This window comes from Lampetra fluviatilis, chromosome 20 (genome assembly GCF_964198595.1).
Source record: "Lampetra fluviatilis chromosome 20, kcLamFluv1.1, whole genome shotgun sequence".
In the NCBI taxonomy this organism is placed as follows: Eukaryota; Metazoa; Chordata; class Hyperoartia; order Petromyzontiformes; family Petromyzontidae; genus Lampetra; species Lampetra fluviatilis.
In genome coordinates this window covers 8,156,131-8,173,413 of record NC_136294.1, presented here as the reverse complement: position 1 = coordinate 8,173,413, position 17,283 = coordinate 8,156,131, and the positions used below count along the sequence as shown (strand labels likewise).

General features: G+C 40.9%; 1 protein-coding gene across 4 annotated transcripts in view; it reads left to right on the top strand.

Annotated features, from left to right (window-relative positions):
- Positions 1 to 17,283, top strand: part of SH3GLB1 (SH3 domain containing GRB2 like, endophilin B1) — a 53,311-nt gene that overhangs the window by 18,600 nt on the left and 17,428 nt on the right. Inside the window, exons 5-9 of one of the 4 annotated variants that reach the window (XM_078865550.1) lie at positions 483 to 575; positions 1,832 to 1,894; positions 5,401 to 5,439; positions 6,902 to 6,925; positions 10,298 to 10,387. In XM_078865550.1, the coding sequence (XP_078721676.1) occupies positions 483 to 575; positions 1,832 to 1,894; positions 5,401 to 5,439; positions 6,902 to 6,925; positions 10,298 to 10,387 (309 nt within the window). The remainder of the gene's footprint in view (positions 1 to 482; positions 576 to 1,831; positions 1,895 to 5,400; positions 5,440 to 6,901; positions 6,926 to 10,297; positions 10,388 to 17,283) is intronic. The other 3 variants (XM_078865552.1, XM_078865551.1, XM_078865553.1) reach the window with 3 other exon arrangements.

Here is a 17,283-nt window from a genome sequence, read left to right as displayed (position 1 = left end):
GTAGCCGTATATCGGGTAGGGTACGGGTATCGGGTACCCGGTTGCGACCTCTGACCTAGACCCTATACCCCAACTATTGTCTGGATTCAAGTTCCAATTTCTTAATCCAACTTTCGTTTGTGCTGTACTGTTTCCAGCTGTGCATCATTTATATCCAACAAAATCTCAATGTAGGTCATCGATCTGGCAGTGGTTAGAGTGTGTGTTGTTTTCGAAGGACATAATTCTTAACACCACAGTACCAAAATCTTTTTTTTTTGTTCTAAAATATCACACTTTAGAGCTTACATTGTTTGTCTGGGAAAAAAAAGTATATGCCATTTTGAAATTTTGGAATTAAAATAAACTAAATCACATGCTGTGGGTGCTGTGAATTGAGCGACATCTGTGCCGTTACTTAATGAGAAACCAGGGGATGGTGGGGGGTGTGAACTTGTGAGAAAATATTTCTGCGTGTTACTTGCGTGCCATGCGCGTGACAGAAAGAGCGCAAGTTACTCCAGCACAAACGCTTGGATCTGGACGCATCGAAAACAAGGCTGAGGAAAGCCAAGGCTGCTGAGGCGAGAGCCAGCGTAAGTAATTTGCTAACAACGCACCACCAGCAGCATGCCTCGTGATGCGCGCCGCATCGTGTTCCAAACACATTCTCTCCGTGTCTGGAATCTGCTCAACTATAAACATGTGCCCCATGTTTACCAGTTTTTGCTGTTTGATTGTGTGGATTCCGTCAGCCTGCTGGTGTTTTTTTGTTTTTTGTTGACCTTTTACATTCTTCCTGGAACCATCCAGCAAATTGCACAACATCCTGTACTTTGTACAGCTGTCACTTTATCCAGTTGTGCGTCCATACCAGTTGTGGCACTGTGGGTTATTCGTTATTAATGACTCGTATACAATTCGACTATACATACGTACATTGTATATATATAAAGGGGACGTATAATGTATTTTGAGAACACAGTCACTAGTTCACAATTTAAGTATATTAGCAGCTGGATATAAGCATATATGTCGTGGGAGCAAGCTCAGCTGTGCTTAGATTAGAAGTAGTGTGGTTGTATCAGAATTTCCCCCTTTACCTTCTCCCTACCAAAGTAATGTGTTGCGTATAATATAACTGTGCTTATCGAAGGTGTGCTTATATACCAGCTTCTTTGGTAATAAGTTTGGATATTATGTTTCGACTGTTAGTTTTTTGTTAGATGTGTTTTCGAGGAGCAAACCTCATATTTATGTAATTTAAAAAATTAAGTATCGGCTCAAAGGTTTTGAAATTTACTTGAAGGGCATTGAGCGAGGGTCAGAGGAAAGCACCCTTGTTGAATGATTGCACATCTTGTATAGAGTAGGCATAGAGCCGGTCAAGCTCCAGTGTTTTATCATCACGTGAATAACAGAATTGTACTGGTGACATCGGTATTCTTTTCCAGCATATTTGAATTGTTTACAAAAACCCATGTGATCGTAAAATAATTATGTGTCGTAGGCTACAAGCCTATCCCCATTTCGCCGTTCGATTTTAATTGCAAATGCACTGGGCCAATGGCATTTGCCAAGTCTCTATTAAATTAGAAATTAAATTGATGTACATTCATCACCACAGGTCTTGCCATATACGTATGGCAAATCGCCCGAAGATGCTGGATGTAATTTCCAGCGAAACGTCGTACTCAAATTCTAAATGTTGTGGATTCGCTCTTCAAGAAGTAACTAATTGGCGTTTTGTTAACGTGACACATTTTTTACTGATTGGCCGTGTCAGGTGGTGGAGGGTTGCGACACTATGGACGTATGATCCTCACATGCTTAATTCATCCCTGGGCTGCAGGATGAGCCAGACATTCGAGAGACTAGGCCTCGCAATGTTGTGTTCTGGGCCAGTATGGCAGGGGTAAGAATCTTATCAAACATTACATTCGCTCTATGTTGTTTCTGCTTGCTAACAAAATATCATTAATTGTGGCTTTTTGGGACAGGTCACTAAAAATGCTGTAACGCTCTGCAAATGAGTTGTGCCAATCCCATCCATTCTTTGATTTCTTGGAAAATTATTGGCAGCAATCCGGCTGTCGACTCCGTTACACATTAAAAAAAAATGTTTTACAAAATGTGCAGATGGTGCATTTAATTAGAATCAATGTAGAAATTGAGCTGGGCATATGCCTGCAATTCGGTGCCATAGGGCAAAAGGTTTATGCATCCTGCAGATTTGTGTCTTAACGCCACTGGGTTGCAAAATGGGCAGGAGATGGAATTACCAAAAGTGGGTGAATGAAACCCATGTGTGGATCTTTAAGTGTTATCACCTCGAATGCACAAGCTTTCTCCAGTTACTCCGGTTTATTTTCCACATCCAAAACACGCCTCTAAAAGGAACTCCGCCAAACATTCCAATGTAATAGCTTCCTGAAACACGTCTTGACACTGGGTGAGGTTTGGCTGGGATGTAAAAAATATATACTTTATTATGAATCTGTGGTCAATAATTAACTATTGGCAATGGAATGGAAAATGTTTCATCAGAGCCCACTTCACCAGGTAGTTGCTTTAAAATCAGCAAACTCTCGTTGGAGTGCTGAACCAATGCACTATAGGATGGTTTGCATACTAATCAGCCAATAAACGTTTTCCATGCAGTGATACGCCACTTGAAAAGCACAACATGGAGTTATATGGCCTCCCCTAAATAGTCACAAGATGATAAATTATCAGCTCAGATTTCAGAAAATACCATTACAAACGTTGGAAAATTGTATAACCTTTCTTAAATTCTTTCATTAGTGTGAATTACTGTATACGGCTTAAAGGTTTTTAATTGCAGTTGTAAAGTTGACGGTCAAAATTGTGAGAAATGTGGTCAGGATACTACCTCAAATATTCATGAGTTGAAAGTTAAACACTGGTCTACCACACGAACTTTGTTTATTTTCTTAGAAGTCCAATACTTTGGCTATGGAACCGCCAATGTACATGTCGCTTATTAAGTAAAGTAATGTCCCATGCAGCCACACTCAATGATTTTCGTTCCAGCCTTCCTTTATCACCATTGATTGGGTGCTGTTTTCAAATGTCTGATGCTCAAAATTTGAGAAGGAAAATTAACCTCTTGTGTGGGAAATGAAAACTGGTGCAGACATAAAATCAAAACTTTATTTAAGGCAAGCTCTTCTTTTTTTGTTAAATTAGGTGAAGAGCATGTTTTTTTTTATTGATGAATCTCTGACGTAAAATTCGGAATTGAGTATGACTTTAATGGCATGGCCAAAGTAAACGTAGCAATTTAAAATGTACAGGGTTTTTTTCCCCTTGGTGTTTTTATTCTTATGTCTCCATCACTAATCGCAACCGGGACATGGTGTTTTTTTGTGTACGTTCTATATTGTACTTGGTTTCACTAACCTGGCAGCGAGAACCTGTGCATTGTTTTCACATGAACATCTCTGTGATGGACATCACATCACGTTTGGCGTGTACACTAAGACAAATGGCCTTAGCTGCGAATATAAAAATTCCTGCATACTGATTTATGAATCATGATTATATGCATACGTTTTCATGTTCAAAGGGAATATTCTTTTTCGACGATTGACCACATTGGGGTGATGCCTTTGGGTGGTCCCAGCAGAAAAGCAATGTCGTATTTTAATATTGGACCTCTAACACAGCTTTAGACACAGACTTGCATAGCTGTAATTGCAGGAAGTACTCATAACTGACTCAATTCCATTTTCCCATTATAATTACTAATATTTATACACACAAGCAGAGTTCACTCAAATACACACTGACGTGCATAGCACGATGGGTGAGTACAGCGCATGCAATTGAACAAGCCAAATACTTTTACATAACATAAGCTATACTCAAAAGAAATGCATAAGGTAGTTAGTTTCAGTACTAAGAGTGTGGCCAGACACTGTAAAATAGTAATGATGTGACAGAATAAATGAATTATCTTTAATAGGGGAAAAAAATATATGAAATGTACCCTTGTAACCATATACATCATAATTACACTTTGCAACCCAGGGATCGATGAAGCTCCCATACAGTTGTTAGGTTCTGCCAGGCTAGGTATTTCATCGACTGCTCGTCAGGATTGGCCAATAAATTGAACATACATTGCCTTAAAAAAATCCCTGCACGTCTTTCATTGAACTACACGGATTGCCACTAAAATTGGCATTGTGAGCAATGTGAGCATGTGCTCTTTTTGATGACCCTTTTGGATTAGGGAATATCAGCTCGCTCTTTTGAGTGAATAATGTTAATACCCAGCCTTTCGGAAGGCGTGCTTAATTAACAGTATTTAGAGTTGCGTTGTGTTTTGGTTCTTTATTTAATGGAGTGGGGGGGGGGTAGACGTGAGCATTTTTTTTATGTTATATTAAGTTTACCCTACAAGGAAAACTGGTATTTTTATCTCGACGGAAGGTATTTATGTTTTTTCCTCCTGTAGAGGGTGCCACATTCTAGATTCTTCTGCACACTTCGGTACCTTGATGAAAGCGCAATTTATGCCATCACGGCGCTGTTCTATCAAAGGTAAAAACCTTTGAAGAAATATATTTTATGTCCGGGTTGACATTCGTCTGACTCGTAAAAAGGGTTTGCTTTAAGAAATTTGAAATATCACTTCTCGCGTCTACGAACTAATAAAATATTGCAACTCTTCGCTGCATCGGGACTTTTGGAAAGACCTTTATTATATTTCTGCGGTGTTTCTCCGTTTACTTTTCATTCGAGGATCAAAAACTGCTTTAATAGTGTCAGCTTATCATGAAAATGTGACCATGATATAATACCACTGTGTAACCTCTCAGAAAGTTACATTCAATGCATATGAAAATTAAATTAGCATAGTTTAGATTAGTTACTTAAATATATGTTAATGACCTAAGCAATCTTGTATACAACATTTTATTTTCAAAAATCATTCAAAGTATTTTCAAAGGCAGCATTCTGCATGGCTTCATAAAGCACTCAATCAGTTTTGCTCCTGAAAAATATATGTTATGAAAACATTGCATGGAGAGAAAACAAAACCAGCATTGGTAACCATTTAATTTTAATCTCTTTGTCAGATAGTTATTTTGCTAATCGACAGAAATTTTCAGTACGCACAACATGCCTGCAGGCAAGACTGCATTGCCATAGTTGGTTCACTTAGTGGGTGCCCTCAAAAGGGCCAGGGAAGACACTGTTTGCTTGGTTCGCACTCACCACTTCTGCTTCTCTGGGAGGGTGGGGGTGGGGGGTTCTGCCGCAGTGTGGCTTTGCGGATGCACAGAACGGTCTCTGCCAGGTTATGTGGCTCCATGCGTGTTACCCAACTGCCACCGCCGCCCTCGTACTCTGTCTGCGTTCCCCTGTGCCGCCCCCTGCTTTCGGGAGCAGCTCGCAACGGGCACAGAGGAAGGAGATAAAGCCCTGGCGGTAAATGTTGCTCACGCGTGCACTTATAGCATAACAGCAGCAGCAGCTGTGCCCCAACGGAGTGCAGAATGCAGCAGCGGCAGGAAACATGAATCGGAACATCATTAAAAGCATTATATTCAAACGCAGCGTTCTGAATTTTAATATTTGAGTTTAAAATGTTTTAAAAATCTCCAAATTTAAAGCTGTTGGCTGTGATACCCTATTTTTAATAGCAATTAATAACATTGAAAATTTTTTCCAGGTGTGAAATCCGTGACACGGCTTGGTTAGATGTGTGTGTTTCACACTCTGAAAACACTTGTAATGCCACTGGTTTTCACACTTGTACGACAATATCTGGACAATAGGTGAAATGTCACGATTGCTGCCGCCCGCTGCCTCCCCCATGCTGTGCTGTTGGGCTGTAGCCACTGCATTGCACTTCTTTCTGGCTCGCTGTCATGCTCCATCCACCACAGTAACCTTGTTATGTTTAGAAGCTTCGATAATTCATCAATTAACTACTCTACACTGTATTTGCGGATGTTCCAAACGCAAAGCAATAATTTACAGGTACAATTAGATGTTCAAATCCTTTATTGGTTTCATAGACTCATATTAATAATACAGTCATAATAATCTTAACCCCTTTTGATTTGATTCAGTTCTGTACGAAGACCTCCCCATGCCGTGTTGGTCATGAGCATACTTTACCATGCTGACTGACCAATGTGGATTGGTTAAGGAGGAGGGGGACCCAGGGCTGCTCCAGACATCGTTCACCGCTGATGTTATCCGTGGCTTGAAATCGTACGCAGAGCAAAGTGGGCGAACCACTGCACTAGCACTGCCCCATATACAGTTACACAGAATAATCCTTATACCTCTTCTTGGTTTCGATTTAAAGCTTTCGTGACTGCAGGGATTCATCTTCTTGGTTCTTTCGGTAAAGTCACGTAGAAGGGAAGTAATAAAATAATAAAAATAAAACATAATAATAAATAATAAAAATAAAACATAATAAAATAATTCTCACGACGTTTCGGCCACAACGCAAGCAGCCGTCCTCAGGTGGAGAACAGGTCTGTCGAGAAGACAGAGTCTGGTCATGAGCATACTTTACCATTATTTTATTATTCCCATTCTACGTGACTTTACCGAAAGAACCAAGAAGATGAATCCCTGCAAGTCACGAAAGCTTTAAATCGAAATCCTTATACCGTTACTTATTTATTATACATTGCTTGAATCCATTTTCAATGTAACTGCGGGAGTACACTGCACCTTTGTGATGGAGGTCGTGAGATGCTTAACAACAGTGGTGAGGAATGTCACGTCGTGAACGAGCAGGCTGTGTGTACAGCCCTTAGCCATGCTTCTTCAGTCGAAGCCTTAAGGAGAAGTCCGAAATTCCTTTTGCACTGTACTTGTTGTTCTTTATCCTTTTCAACCCTGTTCTTTCCTCTGTGCCCCGCTCAAGATGTGGACAAAGGAGGTCTCCAAAGTAAGTGGGAATGTATCTCGTGAAAAATTTTAATTTGAGGTGTAACGATTCACCCCCCCCCCCTCCCCCAATGCCGACCCCCCGATGATGCAGTGTTGAAATTGATGTAACGATTCGATTCAAGGAGAAATTATTGTATTTGATGTTAATTTTAACAGTCACTAGTGGCTGCAGAAGTCATATGAGCCCATTAAATGTGACATTTGTAGATTGATATTTACAATTTGCTCGCATACATGCTTCGATGCCTGTATTGTGTTGTAAGAGAATTATCTTTAATCGATTAATCATTGCATCATTACACCCATACCGTCACGACAGCAATATTAAATGGCACATTCGCACCCAGCTTGTCTCTAATAAATATTCATGACCCGTGCCTAACAATGTATTTTTCTTCTCGTAATTATTGTTGCTTATTATACAATTTGTGATTCACAGTTTTTTTTGTCTGTGCTAACAATAACTACATGATTCATGGGCATGATTACATTTTTCTGATAATTCAATATTTTTTTTAGAAATTACTGAGTTTCAGACAGTTGTTTCCAGTGATATTTCAGTTATACAAAAATACGATGTTCATAATCACATTTTAAAAACACAATAGAATCCTTTAAAGCCCAGGAATCATCAGTACTGTCAGAATTACAAAAATGTGTTTGTGCGTATTTATTCTGTATTCTTCCTGACATTCAGATAACACCAACACAACATATGCATTGCAGTGCATGTAATGTAACATTGGCTAACATTTAACATGTAATGTAACGTTGGCTAACATTTAACCCATGAGGTGTGACGCTTCAGCAACATGCGATGCCTTTGCAATGTGTAGTGGATAGGTGTTCCCCAGGACTCATCTGCCACCATTGCAGATCCCATGGTTCAGTTAGTGGGCCAGTCTTAGGGAGTCACCCATAATACCACAATGCACTGCTTCACATTAATGCCCCTAATCACCAGTGCAGCGTTGGCTCTGTGAGAGGTGCTAATATTCTTTGGGTCATACGGTAAAATCACGTAGATAGGTTCAAAGAACTTTACCAAAAGCGCCAAAGAATGTGAATTCCTGCAGTCACGAAAGCTTTAATTCGAGAGGTGCTAAGTTTTATTTTCCTGGCATCACTTCAACCCCGTTGTGCTGGTCCTGCCTAGTACGATACATTGGCAGCCCACAGGCTAGGTATTGACTGAGCAATCGCACCAGATGTAAACGAGACCCAATCTGTATTGCCACACGCATGACGAAGTGGCCGACATGAGAACGGCGGCCGTGTAACACTCCCGCGTGTGATTGGAATCTACGCCTGTCGACGACGGTGCGCTGGATTCGGAGAATGCATCTGCCACTCGCGTAGTACAATGCCAGCACTTGGCCAGCGGCAGGTTTAAACCTGACGTTGGAATTGGACCTCTTTTTTCTTGTTGAGATTTGCTGTTGGTGCGTTTAAGGGGGACTCACATTTGAGAGCCTTGCCCGTCACTGCCTATCACTCGGCAGTGGAGGCTAACCCCCAAATTGCTGCTGGAACACTTTTCCTATTTAGTGTCACCTTACATGCTAAGTAAGACCTTGTCCGTGCATATGACTGATTGCTCACAACCTCCTCTGCCAGGCATCAGACAGGTATATAAGTTTAGAAGACAAGTAGCCATGGGGCCCCTGCTGAGTAGCCAGAGGGTCATACGGACATTATTAATTGAACAGTTACAACATGTAATGTACATGTCCTCCTGTATAAAAGTTGATGTTAGGGGAGGGGGGGTTGCCTCCCCCACCCCTCTTGTCACCTCTGTGCCTATGCCCACTGTGGAGAATTCTAAGTTTCCAGAAAGGCTAGTCTAGAGTTATACTGCGTGCCCACTTAGAATTTTGTAGAAACATTCAGCAGTGCAGCCAAGTGTTTATAACTTGCAGGGCTTGCATGCAAATCTGCTGGCCAGACAAAGTGTCCCCTAGATTTTCCCAGATTGTGCATTTTTTTTTATCTGCAAAATCTCTTGAGATGGAACATCTCATTTGCAAAGGCGGCCAGAAAATGCAGTTTAGATGAGCTGTTAAGTATTTTTTTTTTGTTCAAAAAAGGTCTCCAATGTAAACTTTGCCCATCGCTCACACTGCCACAAAAAATCGATTTCAAAATGGAAAAGGCCCGGTTTCATCAGTTACACTGCAGGGCCTGCACACCGTCACGCTGGCTTGTTGCGTTGTCTCGATTTGTTCGTCCAAATCACTGGCTTCTTCGCTGAACCATAATCACTCTAAGAGGTAGAAAAAAAAAATACAGCTGAGGTTTCTTAGAGTCGCTCCATAAGTCTTCCCTTTGCCAGTTGCATCCTTCGGTGAATCACGCCTGCTGTGCATTGCACAACCGTACTTTTGAGATCTTGCCGTAATACACGCTCCCTGGTGACGTGCTGCATCAGAGGTGAACTGAGACGCAGGACCAGGTGCATGGAATTGGCAGCAAGTGCAGGATTCACGCGGCGTGTGCCTGAGAATTGAGCTTAGCACTTACGACCATTTCCCAGAGCAGTGAGTGGTGTTTACTTTAATTAAAGTTTCAGAGTATCCCTGTGTGCAGAGACCGTGCACTATTATAATTTTCTAAGCGGGACTGCATACATTGCATCTGCAGTGCTGCCTCCTACATTCTCTCGGCCACATTGACCCAGGCGGCAGGGGAAGGCACAGTCGTCAAGCTTGCGCACCGAGGATGAGACCCCGTCTGCCTTATAAAGCCCAATTAATTGCATGAGCCTTAATAGGACATTGTGCTTTGCTGGACCACAGCAGTTAATCCCAGTTTTGTTCAACCCATTAACAATCGCACATTCATGCTTGGATGTGCTTATGAGGTTAAAACCTTACTGTTCTGATTATGACATTCACATGACCTCCATAGTTCCCAGACTTACAAATACCACAACATAGGTATTACAGTGCAATAGAACAAATATATATTAGGGATGAATGCCAGCAATATAAAAAAAAAACATCTTAATTTTAAAAACTATTTTGTATATCGTTTCAGATTTCTAGATTATTTTCGTCTTATAATAATGAAACATCTTCATGCTTCCAAAAGTGATGTCACCCGATGAAACCAAATTTTTAAACAAACTTTAGATTTTTCCAGGTAAATTTTGGCAGGGAAACAAGGAAGTGACCTGTAAAAGTGACGTCGTTTCCTGTGACGCCATACTTTTGTATCAATCTGAAACAACGTGATCTTATGTATAGGCATGGCTTTTAGACTTTTCAGTTTAATCCAAAAATCAGGCATATATCCCTTCTGTAATGATATTTTAACTCGTGCAAAGAGACCGTTTCCCGTGCAAAAACGTGGCTGCTTGTCGTCCTAACAGGGTGAGCAGGAGGTGCGTGTGGCTCAGGCGGAGTTTGACAGGCAGGCCGAGATCACACGGCTTCTCCTGGAGGGGATCAGCACCACACATGTAAGTGCGAGATCGTTTATTCCAAGTCGCATAACTCTTACGGCTTTCTTTCCTCGAGCGTTGCTTGCCATCAGTGTATTAGATAGTCCACGGTGGCATCATCACCATCAGCAATGAATAATCTCCACTCCTGGATTAAGACCTCCCCAAGGTGACACCACGTCTCTGACGGTTGGGCGATACAACCAACCAGCACCTGCACGCAAACTGATTTCATATCTCCATCTGTGCGGCGAACGTTACCTTGGGGCACGATTCCCTCCCTTGACTGCCACTCCGTCGTTATTCTCAACCTTGGGCAATCTGGGATTAGCACCGTTGGCTACGTTCTACACACATACATCTTCCCTTCTAGCGATGTATCCTACCCAAGCCTACTTTAACCTGCCGATGTTCTGTAATACATGTGGTACTGTTTGTGCCTCAAGTGTGTTTCCAGCATGCACCTGCCCATGCTTCTCTATGCACTTTTCAGCTTTTGTTCCAACTCCTCCATTGATGTCCTTGTTTCCATCTCATTTGTCATTGCAGATAATACGCACTGATTAAGTCATTCTCCATTTTCACATTGGTATGTTGCACCGCATTGTCGGTGGCACCAGGCTGACCTTACCTGTACAGTGTCTCTGATTATTCTTCTTGGTTCTTTCGGTAAAGTCACGTAGAATGGAAATAATAAAATAATAAAAATAAAACATCATAAAATAATTCTCACGACGTTTCGGCCACAATGCAAGCAGCCGTCCTCAGCTGAAGAACAGGTTTATCGGGGAGACAGCGTCTGAATGAACACCACCAGGCTTGGCAGCGTATATTTAAGCTGGGTTGGAGGGGGAAGAGCGCCTTGACAAAGGAAGGCGCTCTTCCCCCTCCAACCCAGCTTAAATATACGCTGCCAAGCCTGGTGGTGTTCATTCAGACGCTGTCTTTCTGACAGACCTGTTCTTCAGCTGAGGACGGCTGCTTGCGTTGTGGCCGAAACGTCGTGAGAATTATTTTATTATGTTTTATTTTTATTATTTTATTATTTCCAATCTACGTGACTTTACCGAAAGAACCAAGAAGATGAATCCCTGCAGTCACGAAAGCTTTAAATCGAAATGTCTGATTATTGTTTTTCTCACATATGCGTGGGTTTTCTAAGGACACACAATGATTCTCAAAAAGTAATTGGACAAACACCCCAAGCAGCATCCTCCGGAAAAGTTTTGAGACTGTGACTCCTTTCTGGGAAAACCAAATTGAATCTTCTCTTGAAATACAAACAAATCACGAGACGCCATTGCAGAGCCATAACAGGGAACTGCACAATTAGAGTGAGGTCGGGAATAATACACAGGTGTGTCTACAAACTTTATACAGTTCCAAACTATAAATCATGAACATCCAAGTAGGTCAGCATGAAGAGCATCGTACATAAAAAGTAATATATAATATAGAACTAAGACTCAAATCCTATAGCAGCTGGCAGTTCAGCATTGATTCAATCAGGCCTGATTCTGCTGATGAGAGACTCTGTGTCAAAACCGGTCCAGAGTTTTTTGTTGTTGTTGTGCCGAGTCAATTCTGCAGAAATATGCACTCCCAGAAGGCCATTGGGTAAGGAGATATTTATATTTGATATTTTTACATGGAAAAAACATATATGAAGGAGATATTTTGTCAGCTTATCTATTTTTTTATATTCTCAACAGAGACGCTACGTATTTTTGTGAAATGTAATATAGATAAATCCTGAGTGTGAATTTAAGCAGTGGGAAAGAATATGAAATGGGAGCTACATGGGCAGGTTTGCTCCAACCAGTGGGCCCATCTTGGAGAGGGAATGATCCTTCACGTGGAGATTACAGCTTACATCTCATCAAGGGGATGATGCGATGAACACCGAGGCTTTATTGCTAAGCTAAACTTAACCATCTCGAATTGTTATTGTTCTAGGTCAGAAGGCAGCCAATTTTAGACTAACTCTTGAGCATCAAATTCAGAGGAGCAAAATTATTCAATGGATATTCACCACTCTGAATAAATATATACGTGTATATTTTAGGAAATGCAATAAACCCAGATATTTACGTAACATGACCGCTCATTTGTCCGTTAAGTTAGGAACCTGGCAACCCAAGTTTGATTCCATCTCCATGGCTAACATCAGTCGCAAGCTTTATCTGAACAGCCCCCCGCCCCCCTGGCCCTGCCCCCCCCCCTTAGCCCTTTAACGATTCCGCACTGAAACGCGTGGTGCAATATGGTCAAATAATCCCTGTGGCTGCCACGACGTGAGAAGGCCTTTATTCAGCAAGTGATGATAATGTGCTGTAAAGAGATATAGCACAGTAATATTAATAATATAGTAACAGTATTTCACTGTGTAATAATATTATATGAATCTTGACTTAAAGCTTTCGTGACTGCAGGAATTCATATTCTTGGAACATATAAATGTTATATTCTTGGGTCTTTCGATAAAGTCACGTAGATATGTTCAAATAAAATTATAAAATAACAGAAAACTACAACGTTTCGATCGCAACGCAAGCACTCGTCATCAGGAAAAAATGTTTTATCCTGATGACGATTGCTTGTGTTGCGATCGAAACGTCGTAGTTTTTTTTTTGTTTTCTTTGAACCTATCTACGTGACTTTACCGAAAGACCCAATAATATGATATTTATATATTCTGGATGAACGTTTTAAATTGAAAACGATGTGCAATACAAATGTATTTTTTTGTCTGAGATAAATCATAGAATGGGCATAGTGAAAATGATTTAAACTTATTAATATAATCAGCTGCCTGCGTATCGGGTACTGTGCGGATGGACATCGGCTGGAATGTACAATCAGGATAAATTCCTCTTTTGAACAATATTACACGACTATGATAAACGTTATCTGCGCTCCTAAACCTGGTCTCGAGGGATAGTGTCTGGAAAGACATCTTGTCAGTGAGCTCTCTGAATTAAGCAGCTGTTCATATGAATGATTATTCCTGATCATATGCACCGGGTGTGCACTGGGTATGGTGGATGGTAATGGTCCCTGCGTAGCTTGTAGAATTACCATAAAGTAATGACTTGGGGCGACTTGGTGGCTCACAGGTCTAATGCGGCATTGCCAGGGTCTTTCACATCTTGGGTTCATGCCCTGTGGTGCAGAAGCTAAACATTTATATTGTCTTTTCCAGCCTGCATGAGCCCTTACTCATTCACACAGACACAGGGCCTTTGATGGTATCGGCCACGTCAACAATGGAGACACAAAAGAATATATCTGTGTCTAAAATAGAACCTGATTTGGTTGCACGTATCTATGAACAGACCTTGGTATAGAACAGAAACTCCCCTGGGTACGTGTGTGAGGCCTATCGACCAGGTAATCGGGGAAGGCATTCATTCCTTTGCGATTGTGATGCGATGTTGTACTGCTCGTGGGAGGTCCACCTTTGATATTTCTTTCCGCCTTGCCAAGCACACGTGACTTGCAATTGATGATGGACCGGCAAAAGGCCAAATGATTTGAAATTGTTTAAAAACACAAATACAAAACTTTTCGGGGAAACAGCAATAAAACGCTGTATACATTTGTAATAAAATGATGGCTTTTATTGTCCTGTCGGACACTGCTCATGGCAGGCAAAATTGCAGCTGCTGACATTGCTGTTAGCGTGATTGATGATGACTGAGATGAATTGCCCGTGTAATGCGATGTCTGAGCGTGTGTTATTTCCTCTACTTGTCGAAGTGGTGCCACACACTTTTGCCAACGAAGTCAAATCATCCAGGTGACAAGAGGAACATTAAAGGCGTTATATTGCACCACGTGTTTATGTTCAAACTATACATTTTTATAACAAAAACATATTTAAACTTTAAAATCCCTTGAGATGGAACATCTCATTTGCAAGTTGTCCGGAGTGCCAGTCGACACATAGAAAGCACGTAACGGCGTGTGCACAAAACAAAATTGCGAGGGTGTTCTAGTACGTTGTTGTCTTTTTTTACAAACAATCGTGGATGTGATTTTAAAACAAAACATGCTGCGCGTCAATCCTGTACATTTTCTAGCGAGCACTCTCTTGCCTTGGCAAATGCAGCCCGATAAAATAATGATAGAATTCAGCCACAGAATCTTGTAAAGTTGTTCACTTCAATCTGCTCAATCTGCTGGTTGGGCCGAGTATGGAGGCACTCTCCACACCCTGATAATTGGTTCTTTACCCTTCTATCTGGCAACAAAACTGACACCTTTTTACGAGGAGTCATGTTTGCATAGACCGCAATACCTGCAGTCATAATGCAAACAAAAAACATAACTCTGATAATGTGCACTGTCCTTGAAGTTGATTGGTCCACACCCGAGACAGCTTTCCTTAGAGCCTAGTCTCATATGGGTTGGACCAGATGACGCCAAAAGGCGCACAACTCAAAGACAATGCACCATCAGAGTATGAGAGCTCGGGGCAAGCATCTACACTATGGGAACCTCATTTGCCAGTAAAAATATGATAATTGGTTCTTTACCCTTCTATCTGGCAACAAAACTGACACCTTTTTACAAGGAGTCATGTTTGCATAGACCGCAATACCTGCAGTCACACCCTTTCGCATTTGAGTCTGGCCCAGGGAATTGGCGTGAAATTTCCCCGTTTCCATCTGATGACGTTCTGAGCAGAACTTGGGCTGCAGCTCCCCGCTACCATTGCAAAATTAATCACCCGCAGTAAATGCCATTTCCCCAAATAGTCCTCTTTGTAAGACACATTTTCAGCCTAATGGAGCTGTCTTACAATTTATCTATTAAATATATTATTAAGTATTAATCATTAATTGTTGATTGGTTAGATGTTTGGCTGTGCGAATAATTTATTAATGCATTGATCAGTCTATAGGTTTGTGATTTGTATGCATGCAGGGCCTGGTAGAACAATAGCAGGATTCATATTCTTGGTTCTTTCAGTAAAGTCACGTAGAAGGGAAATAATAAAATAATAAAAATTCAACATAATAAAATTCTCACGACGTTTCGGCCACAACGCAAGCAGCCGTCCTCAGGTGAAGAACAGCTGTCCGAAAGACAGCCCTGTTCTGAATCCTACAGTCACGAAAGCTTTAAATCGAAGCATCTGTAATGTGCACTAATTAATTAGCTTTAGTTAGTGTTACACAATTATATTACCAGTCTGTTAACAATGTACTAAGAGTACAATTACATTGCATCAACAAGTCAGTTGTATGTGTGTTTTGGGACGTTGAGCTGTGTTCCCAAGTGTAACATACACCGAAAGCCGCAGGAAAACATTGGCCCAATAAGGCTGAAAGACCGCAGTCTTGTTTTACTTGTTTACAAAGTGCAATAGATACACTTTGTATCGGCTTCTTTTTTCGCTCACCCACAGTGTACCGTGACAGCACATTGCATTTTTGTACAAAATCGTGTTGCCTGCTTGGTGGGTTTGATTAGATTACCATGACATTAAAATTCAGTTTGATACAGCAGATGTGGAATGTCGTTTGAATTTAAAAGGCAATTATTTTCTTCTTTATTTGTAGAGCATTTGTGTCTCTTAATTCACCTGTAAAATTGTAAGACTTATTAATTATACACTATGGGCTACTTTTCTTATGAGGGAATCGGAAATCAAAATTACATGAATTTCCATTTACATTAAAAAAATGTATAAATCCTGCCCCGTGATCTCAATCTTTTATAGCATTCCACTGTGGGATGCAATCCTTGTCACACATGAAATAGATTGATATTGGTACTTTTAAATGTATTTTTAACACATTTTGCTTTTTAACAAAACAATTCAAACCTTTATATAGTCTGCCATTGTTGTAATATTAAAATTGTAAGGACATCAATTATGCACACCATTAAGAGGAGCCTGGTGCTGGCCATGGTGCGCATCTTTGTAGGCTCAGCTGACAATCATCGGGAGGGGGGTTCGTTCATTTTCCTCTGCTGCCTGGGAACAGGGGGCGCTGCGGTGGCGAGATGTTATCTCCCTCGCCGAGTATTCAGGAGGTCGTGGGTTCCATCCCGACGCTGACGACGCCTGTGTATTTGGAGTTTGCGTGTTTCTCTCCCCGTGGTCGCGTGGATTTTTCTCAGCGTCCTCTGTTTTTTTTCGCTCTCAATTTGGAGACATACGTTTAGGTGATTTGGCTGCTATAAACTTCCGCATGATAAGCCACTTCGTTGAGATATCATTTTTGACCAGGTCGCTTCTAAAACAACGTGGGCTTTACCTGGAAAATAAAATAGTTTAGTTTTCCTCTCTCTCGCTAAACTACTCAGCCTCTATACATATGCAAAAACCGTCAGCAGTTCTCGAAGAGGTACATTGTGGTCCTATTGTCTTAGGTCACCAACAAACTAAGTTTGAGCAAATGTGACCCACATTTGACTGAATGAATCATTTGTAATTGTTTTACCTGGATTGTTTCCACATAACAAACCCACCTTGAAGATCTACATTATATTAAACTACCGCGATGCATTATCACTTAACAGACCGTGAAACAAACACATGAATACATAATATGTTGTGAAAACCTCTTTTTTAAATCCTTTATATTAAGTTCACTTGCTTGCGCGCTTACGACCGTGCAAATCTTTCGGTCGTTTTTTAACCCACTTCCCGTGATCCAATCGAGCTGACATTTTGCACACAGACTCGTTGTGCGTGACAATTTATTTTCGTGAAAATTTTTTTCCAAAATTTTCCACTTTTTAGGAAGAAAAAAAATTTCATATTTAATTTTAAATACCAATGTGATAAAAATGAAACTCTTACTCAAGAAAAACAGAAATGAATAATAAAATAAAACCAATGCCACGCATATAAAGGATTTATAGTGAAAAACTTTGTTTTTACGGGTTTATTTTTTTAC